The sequence below is a fragment of the Urocampus carinirostris genome, chromosome 16 (genome assembly GCF_059441175.1).
Source record: "Urocampus carinirostris isolate Australia breed hairy pipefish chromosome 16, RoL_Ucar_1.0, whole genome shotgun sequence".
Lineage (NCBI taxonomy): Eukaryota > Metazoa > Chordata > Actinopteri > Syngnathiformes > Syngnathidae > Urocampus > Urocampus carinirostris.
Genome location: NC_142364.1, coordinates 10,901,798 through 10,914,628, shown reverse-complemented (window position 1 = coordinate 10,914,628; position 12,831 = coordinate 10,901,798). Strand labels below are relative to the sequence as shown.

The window sequence follows — 12,831 nt, the reverse complement described above, 5'->3', positions numbered from 1 at the left end:
AACCTAAAATATCAATGATTATTTAGGTATAAATATGTTTGCCAACTGCATATTATATATATTGTAAACAATACTCATATTAATCATTTATCAATGACAAAAATACTTTTTCTATAAATAAATGTGAATGGGGCATGGAAATAAATACATGCACGTGTAGAAAGTGAAGGTGCAACAAAAATCAGAATCAAAACAATAAATATATGCATGCATGCTTTGTTGTCTGCTTGAGTGTGTTTGGAAAATGACAAAGCATTTCGATTGACTTACTTGGGAGAAAGAAATATTATGACATCACGTAACTGGTCTCCACCCACGGTAACCAATAGCAACGCCATGGCTGCAGAAGGCGGAGCTTTCACTGTTGCTGTGCTCTTATTGGTGGATAACAGGTGTGCTGACATGAAAAGGGAGTGGGAGGGATGCTCATAAACACGACATGGAAGCATTAGGTTGAATCATATGTTGGAAATATTCATTTTGAGATACATATACACACATAGTCAATTGAAGCATTCACTTAGAGGAGCATTCAAATGTATTTGTGAGAAATATTTACTTTAATCATCTTAAAGCCATCCAAAGTCAAGCCAAGCCGACTTCTTCATTCAGGATATCTTTAATCAGTGGAATAAAAGAGAGAAAGAAAATGCATCACAAGAATTTCATCTTCGGCTTCCTTCTCGCAATTTTTAAATGTATTTTAGGGCAAGTTTTAAAAATGTTGGGAAAATTTAAAGAAAAAAGGCCAGTTGTGCCAATATAGTAATCAAAACCCCCACTCATCGAAGTTCATACAAATTCTCGTTGTTGTAAAAAAGATCATAAAGATTTAACACCGAATCTTTTCGTCTTTGACACGTTTAGGTGATAGGTCTAAAAGCGCATCAAAAACTCTTTCAGTCAATGTTTGCACTTCAATAAGCTTCTACCGGGAAGATTACAGCTGCATGTTAAAAATATAGACGTGATGGCACTTACTCAGGAAGGTTTTGTTGTTTTTGAAGTGAGAAATTGAATAAAAGCCAATCAAAACTCGACATTAAAGCTGTTGCCGGGTAGATTACAGCAGCAGGTTGAAAATGTACTATCCATGGAGCCACCTCAGGAAGGTTTTGTTATTTTTGAAACGAGAATCAACATAAAAACAAGTCAACACTCGAAACTGAAGCTGTTGCAGGTTTAAACAGATGAGTCTTAGCGCTAACTCAGGAAGGCTTTAATGCAGTTTAGTTGTTGTTGTTTTTTCCTAATGAAAGATAAAATTTAAAACGTTAACGCGGTACGTCAGAGCTGTTTGTCGTTAGATTAGAGCTGCAGGTTGAAAAATATAGAAGCCGTGGCGATAATTCAGGAAGGCTATGAAGACATTTTGTTGTTATTACAATGACAAATCAAAACAAGTCAACGCTTGAAATTGTAACTGTTGCCGGGTAGAATACAGCTGCAGGTTAAAAAAAAACATAGGAGCCGTGGCGCTAACTCAGGAACGCTTCTACGCCATTTTGTATTCTTTCAATGACCAAAAGCAAGCAAGTGTATAGCTGTTCTGCTAACACAGGAAGGCTTTAATGCTGTTTCGTTGTTATCTTTTTTTTATGATAAAATCAAAACAAGTCTCCAGTTGCAGGTTAAAAACAGAGAAACCTTAGCGCTAACTCAGGTAGGCTCTGATGCCGTTTTTTTGTTATTGAAATGACAAATAAAATCCAAACAAGTCAACCCTTGAATATCAAGCTTTTGGCGATTTTTTCTCCCCAGAAATACTTCAAATCAATGATCAAAACTTCACTCTGGTTAATAGGATAGCAAATACATTCAGGCAAGCTAAATGAACAACATTTATGAAGTGTCAAAACCTTTCCGGACCCGGAACCTGGAAAATACTGTTCCTCCCACTCACCTGCACCCTGTTTTACTTTCGTTTGAAATCATTGTTTACAAATGGATTGATGTTGTCAGATGAAAGTAGGCGTGGCCGAGGTGAGGGATTTTGATAAAGGGGCGGGGCAAGCAAGGGGGAAGGAGGAGAAACTCTGAATGACGGCAACACTTTTTTGGCGAGCTCCAGGCTACTTTGCAGGCAGGCACTTTTTCTTTTCTTCTACGTGGAGAACTTTAGAAGGAGCTGGCGGGGGGCGTGCTCAACCTCTTTCCAATGTACACTCTGTAGACAAAATGCAGGTAAACGTTTGCAAATAAATACAAAGCCCAGTGTGTCATTATATCAACGCTAAGCGATGTGCAGAAAATTTGACAGTGGTCTTTAAAGGGACAGTGTGCAAAATGCAGTGTCAGCTAGGGGTAAAAACCTCCATGGGTCTTAAAGAATTTACTTCTCAAAACAGCAATTTTGCTTATATGAAGAATACATAGGTTCTTCTTATTTAAAGCCTCAGTGTGTAAATTATAGCAACCCTTAGTGGTGAGCATAACATTTGATTGTGACCTTTAAAGGGACAGTTTGTAAAATGCAGTGTCATCTAGTGGCAAAAACATATACATGTGTCTTAAAATCTCACTTCTAAAAATGAAAATTTCACCTGAATGAAGAGTTTAAGGCTCAGTGTGTAAATTGTAGCGACCCCCAAGTAAAATCATGTTTATTTGTGACGCCCTTAATCACAAAGAGTCTAAAAGGGCTACACAGACCACAGATTATTGCAAACCACAGACTATTATTACACAAATACTCGAATTGTTTAAATATGAACACCATAGATTTGAATAATAAGGAAAAACAATTGCACTATGTCAGAAACATTTTTTGTTAAATTTTGACAGTGTGTGGCCGCCATTTTGCTACTACAGAAGCCCGAATGAAGATTTTGTAAAACTAGCTTGTCTCAGCGCTGCTTTTAGCACTTACCAGTCACTCTCCACACATAGCTAAGTCTGATTCTCCTGGTTTTTGTATTACTTTTTTCCCCACTGTATACTTCTCTAGCCACCAATGTTAGCAAATTGAATGCAAGCTATGGCTCTCTACCAGACACGTTTGTTATTGTAAACTGATCTTGCTTCGTGCTTCAGTTTCACTTGCTTTCCAGATCTCATGCAATCCAACATTGCGCAGTTCCACAAGTCAGGAATCGTCTGCATTTCCTCCCCCCCGCAGTTTCCTTCTCTAGTCACTCATTTTAGCCGCTAGCTCTGGCTTCCCGCTATCCGCTATTATTAATAATAATAATAATAATTTCCTTTGTATTGTCATTCTTTGTAAGAACGAAATGTCGATACACCTGACCCGTTGTAGCGAGCCGATTGTTTACTTCTCCTGCTTTGTCCTTCAGTTTCACTTGCCTTCCACATGCAAACGTCATAGATTTCTGTAATTTAGGCGTATTCTGTTTATTTCAACCCTTTGCTTCTCTAGCCACCCTTGTTTGCCTCTCAGCCTCTGGCTATGGCTCACCACTACCCTTTATTATCAAAGTTAGGCGCGCTATGTAAATAAAGCATGCTCTTGCAAACTTCTGGTCCAATTTGGTAGCTTCTCTAAATGCTAAGGTTAGCCAGCTCTGACAATCTCCAGCTATTGAGTCTTTTCAACGGGTCCAGTATAAAGCTAGCTCTGTCTCTCTTTGTTGCTTGCTGGCATGCTTTCATGCCCTGTTGCTAGCTAAGTTTAATCTTCAAATTTTACTCAGTGGAATCTTTCGGGCTTCGGTAGTGTGTCTTCTTCCAAACGACACGCTTCAGCTTTATTCTAAGCTGCAACGATCTTTAGTGGTCAACTATTACACACTGTCACTTTAAGAAAAGATGCTTGGAATGCAAGGCAGTGGATGTGTTGCAAAGCGACAGAGGACCTTTTTGGAAGTCATCAGGAGACAAGCTTTACTCATTGTGGCTTCATGAACATACTGTCACTCCTTTTCGCCCCTAACAAGAAAACGGGGTCTTACCCAAGTCCGAGGGCGAGGATGTGCGAAATGAGCAGCGAGGGGATGAAAACTTTGAGGAAGTCTGCGGAAAAGAAGCCTCCTTTCTTCATGGCACCCGTCTTTCTCATGCTTAGTGTTGCCGGGCGACGGGGGTGGCAAAAATGAAACTCCCTAGTGAGGGGCGAAAGGGGCATTTATTATAAACTTTATACAAAGTTAAACATAAAACAACAGAAGACTCTGAGGTTAAAAGAAGTTCTGTCCTTTTTCATCTTTCAAACTTTGTATCAGATTATTATTATTTTTTTAATAAAAGAGTTATTCCAGATAGGAATTCCAGCTCTTTCAGCTCATCTTACTAAAAAGAGGCACCCCGAACAGCTCTTCAGATTTGTTTTGTTTTAATTGATATAGCTTCAATTATCAAGTATTATTATGCACAAAATTATTTAATAAACTTTTAACAAAATCGATTACATGATCAAATAATAACAGATTTCATCAGTTCTTCCTACACTGGACTTTTAACTCATTTAAACTTTTTATACTAAGGAACTTTAAAGTCAAGGTATCCCTGAAAAATACATAAGGCCACAAAAACTAAATTAAAAATATGTACTTTTCACTGCAACAACAAATAACCTATGAAATACAAGAATAACTTCTAAATTTGTCACATAAAGAAGATAAGTGAAACGCATTAACTCTGAAAAACACAGGAAATTAAATTGAAATATTTACAAAAATAATGATAGAATACAAGACCATTTTAAGTTTTCGAATACATAATAAATTAAGTGAACAACACAGAACCCCAGAAAAAATGCATATTGACCAATCACAAAAGAAAGCGTCTCCAAGGGAGATGTCTCCTGTCGTTCACTTCAAAGAGTTGGCTCATTGAGCCATTAGGTTCACGAACGACACATCAATATCTGAAGGGCAGCTGTTGTCCAGTACAAAGACTCGGCTCATTGAGCCGTTATGCCCGCATACGACATATCACTAATTCGAAGGGAGCTGGCTCCTGATTGTTGGGGCGCCGGCTCCTGTCGTTTGCTTCAAAGAGCCGCCTTGTTTGCTAACGACACACCGCTAAGCTAGAAATGATTTGAAATTGAGGTCTCTCGTCTCTCTTTGTGCGCTTCATTCCAGAAATCAACACTAACAACTCTGTAATGTTGCTTTAACAGAAAAATCACATGCTAGCTTGCGTTAGTGCGTCGGCGAGAATGTTTACACAGTGCATGCTTACTTAGGAGGAATGTTTTCCGGTCGACTGGACCAGTCCGCGACCCAATCTGCTTCCTTCATCAGGATGTCCACGTCCCGCTCCTTGTCCACAATGTCCTCTTCGGTCTACAAGAAAAAGAGAACCATGAGCCCGAGAACGTTTCTGGTGCATGATCGCAGATCGGGAGGTCTGTCACGGCAACAGTGACGATCCCCATAAAGCGCTTTTGAGCTCTTACTTGGCTTGCTCGGCCGCTAACGTCCACGTCGAAGATGATCTGCCCATCGTCTAGGGGTGTGTGAGGCCGCGGAGGACTAACAGACAAAAACAAAAAAATCAATTAGAGAATTACCATTTTAAGTATAAACAATGCAAGTGATTTAGATATTGTTACTAAAGATAGACAGTAGAGGTCTTGTGGGTCGAGAGATGAGGTCAGATTTAATGTTTTGCCATTGTGGTCAGCATTATTTTTGATGGATCATTCTTTGCACAAATAGTTATATATTACCGTAAAACCTCGTGTATAACGCCCACCCATATTTCAATTCTTTCTTAGGTACAAAAAAAAAAAATCAATAAACCAGGTACTTGATTAATTTAACCCTCTTATTGTCCTGATTTAAAGGGTGTGAATAGAATATTTTTTTTCCAACTGTTGGGACTAATCTATGAAAACCCATAACATTTAATAGGTAAACAAGATATTATTTAGGGGATTTTTGACACCGTAAACGTGGCGCTACAACTCGCAGATGCCTGTCTGCTATTGGTCAACGTCATCAGAGATGCCGGTTTGCAATTGGTTTGCGTCACAGCTTCATGAAAATATGTTTATATATTATTGGCTGAACTACTATCTACAATGCCTTTCCCTTAATTGAGTTCTGAATCTCGTGTGCTTTGTGAAGACCGTACTGTATCCATTCGCTAAGGGTCACAAAGCTTGCAGCGATGCTAAAGGGGGAAGCAAAAATATGATCACCATGAAAAAAAAGCTTGCGATGATCGAGAAATTCGGAGAAGGCTCAGGCATCGCTACCCTTGCTAAAGAATTCCCGTAAATGGTCTATGATCTGGACTATTACTAGAACATTTTGAAGATGGACATATTTCTTGTGATAGACTTAAAGAATGGGGGGTGGGTGTCATTTGTGGAAATATTTTCAAATTAAACAGTGCCTGGTAAAAATCCTCTCCCCATGGACAACAAAAAAAATAAAAATTAACTTTTATTCCATTCGTAGTGCACACTCCTAGGTAAGTATACAGTTTTGCCTTGAGTAAAACAAAAACAATAAGTAAAAAACAATAAGGAGGTGTTAAACGCAACGCAAGTATTTTAAGTGCCTGACTGTCCTCAAAGTCGCCGTCACCTCCTATTTATTACATGTTTATTCTGGATTGTCATGCCTAATCTAATCTCTTGTAAAGTAGTAATCCATGACAAGAAAGATAATTCCAACTCTAATACTTTGCATCCACCCGCTATTCCACCGGATCAGTTTAAGTCATATCAACAACACAGGTAAATCAATCGTCATGTTTCCTTTACATGTATATTCATTCATAATGTTACTTAATCAGATTACATCAGAGTACCACTAACTATATACTATTTTGTTATTTGAATGTTACTTATCTGGGGCACCGCAAGAGGGGGTGGGTCAATTGTAGCATAATACGCGTAGGTTTCTATCCCTTAATATACTGCAATTTCACTTTAGAATCCCCTTCAGAGAAAAGATGAGTGTCTTATCCTGGAGCTCTACTGCAAAGCAAAATAAAATATATTCCTTACAAATCAGGCCAGTTGGTCTGCATGTGACAAAAACTGGTTGGTTACCGTAGCAACAACAGACAAGCCATCCTGTTAAGCAACTGATCACAGATCTGATGATAAGTGTGATGCAATGTGGCTTCAACTCTTCTTCAACTCCTTCTTGGTATCATCATGAGACTAAAAGCACGTTCAGATCATATTATAAAATCAAGGAAATTATTTGTAAGTCAAAGCTCTGATGAATGGGGCCTTTTAGGGACGAGTTCACAGAGTGAAATGCCGGTCAAGAAGCTTGGGGGCCAAATTAAAAAAACGGAAAAAAGGACTAAGAATCAAATCCCTGATGATCTGTCCTGGACAACAAACACCACAGCCATCATAAAAAAGGACCAGCAGTGTCTACAATTCCTGAGAGTCCTCAGGAAGAACCACCTAGAGAGGAAGCTACTGTTAGCCTTCTATGGCTGTTTCTGTCTGGTACGGGAGCTGCACTGGAGGGGGACAGAGGGAGGCAGCAGAGGACAGTGAAAGCAGCACAGCGAATCAATGCATGCCCTCTCCCCTCCCTGATGGACATCTACTCCACTTGGTGCCTTAGCAAAACACAAAAACCTCATTAAGTACAGGTCAAATTAAGCTGCCCAGATCTTTGACCTGCTGCCTTCAGGAAGGCCCAACAGGTGAATCAAAGCAAAAGCAAAGAGAATGATGAGCAGCTTCTTCCCAGGAGCCATTACCACTCTCAACTCACATCTACAGCGTTCATGAGCATAATTTTCTGAAAGAATAAATAAAACATTATGATAAGTTCAGGGTGTCCCCTGCCCACTGCCCGGAGATGGCTGGGATGGGCTCCAGCCCCCCCCGCGACCCTAATGAGGATAAGTGGTACGGCTGATGAGATGAGATGAGATGAGATACTGTTATTAATAATAACGACAATACTAATAATTGATTCATTTCCATTATCAATGAGTCCAACAACACTAGCTAATTTAAGGTGCATGCAGCAAAAGAGCCGTTCGTGCACGAAAGCAGATTTTTATGGATTTTGTTGGTATTTATCAGGAGTGACGCAAAACCTAGCTACAGACACTCGCAGAGGCTTAAAGTACGACTGTGTATAGTTTCACGAAAATCAGTTCAGCTGTTTTGGAACTGATAAGTCACATACAAACACACACAGACCAGGGTTTATTAAGTAGTTTAGATAGAAAGATATATATTTTTTAATGTTATTATCATTTCACACATTTTTACCTTACTGTTTTACTGGCACTGAAAGGAGATGCCCTCATATTCCGTTATAGTTGTATAACGACTATAAAGGTCATTCATTCTGGGCTGCAACAACTGATCGATAGAAAAGATTAAAATTTATTATCAAAAGAGTTGTAATCAAATCGATTTATGAGCCACTAAGAACGTTAAATCGATGCAAATAAGAGTGCACACAATTCTGTTGTGACGTCGAGAGTTGTAGCACCGCTTTGGTCTAGCAGAGGGCGCCAAGACCATTTTATCGAACATTGCATCATTACAGACAAAAGTTTGACTCTTTCACCAAAGTTAATCATTTTTTAAGGGAACAGAGAGTGCTACAGAAGTAGAGAGAAAAGAAAATTAGAAAAAAGTAAATAATATAAATGAAATAAAGTAAAACTAAAAATAATAATGAGGACATGTTTAATTCTACACAAGGGGTGGGTCCTTAGGCATATATCAATTTCATATTGGGAATGTTTATTATATTCAAAGATTCAACCCAAAGAACAAATTTGTTAACAAAAATTTGAAATGTGTGTTTACATTTTTGATATTTTTTGTAGATCAGATGAAGGGCGCCACCCACCTGTCACAGGATGAATTGCTGCGGCTGGACTCGTGTTGAGCGTCCAGCAGGATCTTCTCCATGTCGCCGTTGTGGATGGAGGACGAGGACGGCACATGCTCCAGGACCCCCCCTACTGTCTCCTCACCCGTCTCCCCCTCTATCTCCTCTCCCTGGTCCACTTGAGTGTTAGGAGGCCCCAGGGCCGAAGCGGGGCCCACTGCCGGGGAGGACTGGCTGGACTCGGCGGCGCCTCTGTTCATTTCCAACTGCACCCACGACCCTGTGGGCACGAACGAAACATTTTTCTAACTAAAAATATGTTACAGTACTATATAGGCTTTGTTTTAATGAGAACTGAGTGAGTAAAACAGAATGGAATAGAATTGGTCTGGATGTCTATGTTGTAATTGATTACAACGTAGTGAACATTGTTTACATTGTGGCACATCAGGATAAACAAGTCATGAAAGACCCAAAATAAAAAAGAAGATAAAAAGAAAATAGAAAGGATAAAAAGAAAGGGAAAAGGGTAGAATTTTTTTTTTTTTAATTGGGAAAAAAAAAAAAAATGTAAAAATGGAAGAAAAGATAAAAGGCTAAAAAGACTGAAAAAATAAAAAACTGAAGAGGCAAAAAAAAAGAAGAGGCAAAAGAAAAAAATGAGAACCTGACAAGAAAAAGAAAAGGGGAACAAAAGACGGAAAATAAAAACAAAAACATAATAAAGAAAAAGACAAACAGAAAAAGCAAAAGGAAAATCGAAAAAAAAGGAACAAAAGAACGAAAAAAAGGAAAAAAATAAATAAAAAGGAAACAGAAATTAGAAAATAAAAGGGGAACAAAAGAAAGAAAAAGAGGAAAACAGCAGAAAAAAATAAAAGAAAAACACAAGAAAAAAAGAAAAAAAATAATACAACAGCCCGGCCTAACCCTGACCAACATTTATTCCTCACCCCAAAAAAGTCAACGCGGATGACACAGGGTGCAGTAAAAGAGGAAAGCAGCTTTAGACAGAGCATTGTGTGCTCTCTGCGAGCTGGAATTTGGTTGCCGTGGGGCCAGCCGGCGTTTGCCAACATTCTGGCCCCAAAAAAACGACATTCCATTCGTACACTAGCAAGAGTTGCTGACCTTTATTACAAGATCAACATCTCGCCTGGGAAAGTACATGCAATAAATACTATTGCTTGTTGGTTTGTTTTCGACTCTGTGCCGATGCGATTGTGCCAGGAAAGTGTCCAAAAATAGTCTCTAGGTTCCGATGACGCCTGCCCCAACTTGCTGATAACCTACGTGGGGGCATGTCTTTCCATCGTTGTCCTGACGTGTACTGCGTGACAGCTGGAACCTTCAACTCAAATCTTAAGTCAAGTGGGGATAACTTTGATGACAAACTTCATGGCAGAGGTGCGATCGGGTCAAAAAGAAATCCAGCTCGACCCACCCCAGGCCCGTGGGTATGAAAGCCCCACCCAGCCTGAGCCCGACCAATTCACTCTGTTTGCATGACCGAGTCTGAAGCAAACTCCAAATTTCATATTTTACGTGTGAGGACTCGGGAGGAGAGGTGATATATGATAACAAATTCAAGCGGGGTCTTTTTAACCAAATCTAAGTTAAACAAGACTTTAAAAACATTCACATCTCATAAGTTTCTGTGTCTGCAGAGGTTGCATTGACTGAAAAGTTTCCATCATTGACGGATTTTTTTCAAGAGTTGACGGAAACTTTCTAAGGTCGCCCATCATTTTGATAGATGGTGAATTGGACCATAAACCAAAGCAACAGTACATCCTTAAGATTTCAGCCCATCACAAGAGAGAGAGGGAGAAAGAGAAAGAGAGAGATAATATAGAGAAAGAGAGAGAAATAAACAGAGACAAAAAAAGGCACAGAGAGAGAGAGAAGCCCAGTCGAACCTGACCTTAATGATTGACATTTTGGGCCCAAACCAGCCTGAAATTCAGGTCGGGTCAAGCTTAAGATCTTACTTCTGCTTCATTGGGGATCACAATTACAATATATCCCCAGGTTACTGCGTTCCTACTTTCTCATTTTCTCGTGTTCTCACGTAACAATATGGAATATGATGTGTTTTCCGCCCCTCTTTATAGCATTTCACCACTAAACCACATTAACTAAGAATTATCTCACATGCTAAAAACATATGAAACTTTGAGGTGTTTGTGCATATGACAAGTTAAGTCTCCAAGATGCTTGTCTGCTATTAGTCCGCATCAAATAAGATGCTGGTCTACTATTGGTGTGCATGACAGCATTATAAATATACTGATAAGCTATTGGCAGAACTCCCTCCCACAATGGCTTTTTCTCTCATCATTCAGTTCAAAATCTTGTGTGTGAGTCACTGATACAATACTGTATCTTTTGTGGTGTATTATACACTACTACTGTTAATCATTTTGTTAGTATTGATAATAAGAGTATATGTCGCAGAAGCTGTTGGAGATATTTAAAGTACTCGGGGACATCCATCATTCCTGGTGGTTGAGCTTGAAATAAAAATGCCCCATTGTCGTCATGAGGAAAAATAAATAAAACTCTTCAAATAAAATGTATCCTTAACTGAAATTTCGACGAGTTCAACTTGTTTGATCAAAATTGTTTGATTTAGGCACGATTATTCGATGAGGAACCGCGACTTTCAGATGCTAGTCTAAAATGTATTAAATAAATAAATATAACTCATAATAATAAAAAAGAAATATTTTGGAACAATTTAAAGGGGAAACAAAGGGGGTGGGAGGTCCAGTTAAACCCGAATATCATCATTTTCGATTTTGCTCGTCTTTAGGACGAAGGTTCGATTCCAGGCTCCTCAGAGTTAAATGTCGAAGTGTCCTTGGGCAAGACACGTAACCCCTAATGCCCCTGATAAACTGGTAGGTGCCTTGCATAACTGTCGCCGTTATCAGCGTGTGAAGGTGTGTGTGTGTGAATGGGTAAATGTGAAGCACATTGTTAAGTGCTTTGAGTGGTCTTCATTGACTTGATAAGCGCTATATAAATGCAGACCATTTACATTTCATTTTGTTGACAAAACCTAATCCCACCTCCGTAACAACGCTATTTATTTTGATTGGCTCTGCGACATGTCAATCAATATGTTAACCATTGGCCCTTACGCTGTCAAACAGCGGAATTTTGAGCTACTCGGATTAGGAAGAACAAGATGCAAAATAAAAATAAGATAACAGAGAAAAACAAAGTTTAAAAAAAAAAAGAAAAAAAAGTTGTTTTAAGGCATTCTGGCATCTTCGAATTCATCTTGTTGACAAACACTAATCCCACCTCCGCAACTTAAATCTACCTTCTGTTTGGCGCACTAGCCTGTCAATCAAAGAATCTTAAAACCCATTGGTCCTGATGCTGTCAAACAACGGAAAATTGGCACCCCAGCCCCACCTCCTGATCTGAACAGCAGGGCTTCTAATGTTACTGGGATGAGGAAAAACAATGTGTAAAGTAAAAGAGAAAAGATTACAGTAAAAATCGTTTAAAAGTAAAACAGGAAAAATGTCGTTTTTTAAAAGCCGTTTTGGTATCTTCGATCTTGTTGACAAAAGCTAAGACTACCTCCACAACTACGCTTAGTAATTCTAATTGGCGCACCGGCCTGTCAATCATGTATATCTAAAAAACATTGGTCCTTGCGCTGTCAAACAACGGAACTCAGCTACTCAGCCCCGCCCCCTAATATATAGCTTGGCGACCAAAAAGAAACGAACCCGTTGAACTGTTTGAATTTTGTTTTTAGAATGCATGAAATGTGTGCTGTATTTCGAGAAATGTGCAAATAAACCATTAAAATAAATACAAAACTCACCGTTTAGCCCGGAGTCTCCGTTGTTGTCTGTTGCGTCCGCCATCGTTGAGCCTGCTAGCTAGTTAGCTAGGGATGCACACCAAAATTCGTCACACGTTTTTCCTTCATACGTTCAAATTGCGAACGATTTTTGTGCTTGGAGGACAGCAACCCGAAGTAAAATGTTCTTATTTGGGATATTGTGGGGGTTGCTGCCGAGGCGGTCGCCGCCGCGAGGCTCGCAGATCCTCCCGGAGCTGACTGATG

General features: G+C 39.3%; 1 protein-coding gene across 1 annotated transcript; it reads right to left on the bottom strand.

Annotated features, from left to right (window-relative positions):
• Positions 1 to 453: 453 nt before the first annotated feature.
• bnip3lb (BCL2 interacting protein 3 like b) lies at positions 454 to 12,831 on the bottom strand. The gene is made up of 6 exons (XM_088320265.1): positions 12,586 to 12,831; positions 8,757 to 9,018; positions 5,360 to 5,435; positions 5,143 to 5,246; positions 3,909 to 4,058; positions 454 to 2,167 (listed from the first exon to the last, which is right to left on the bottom strand). The coding sequence occupies exons 1-6, from the start codon at positions 12,626 to 12,628 to the stop codon at positions 2,119 to 2,121; spliced, it is 684 nt and encodes a 227-aa protein (XP_088176391.1). The 5' UTR covers positions 12,629 to 12,831; the 3' UTR covers positions 454 to 2,118.

Coding starts and splice junctions, on each gene's coding strand:
- bnip3lb (XM_088320265.1), bottom strand. CDS start 12,628: ATGGCGGACGCAACAGACAACAACGGAGACTCCGGGCTAAACG. Junction 5,436..8,756: donor AGCAATTCATCCTGTGACAG/GTGGGTGGCGCC, acceptor TTTGTCTGTTAG/TCCTCCGCGGCCTCACACAC. Junction 5,247..5,359: donor TTAGCGGCCGAGCAAGCCAA/GTAAGAGCTCAA, acceptor TTTTTCTTGTAG/ACCGAAGAGGACATTGTGGA.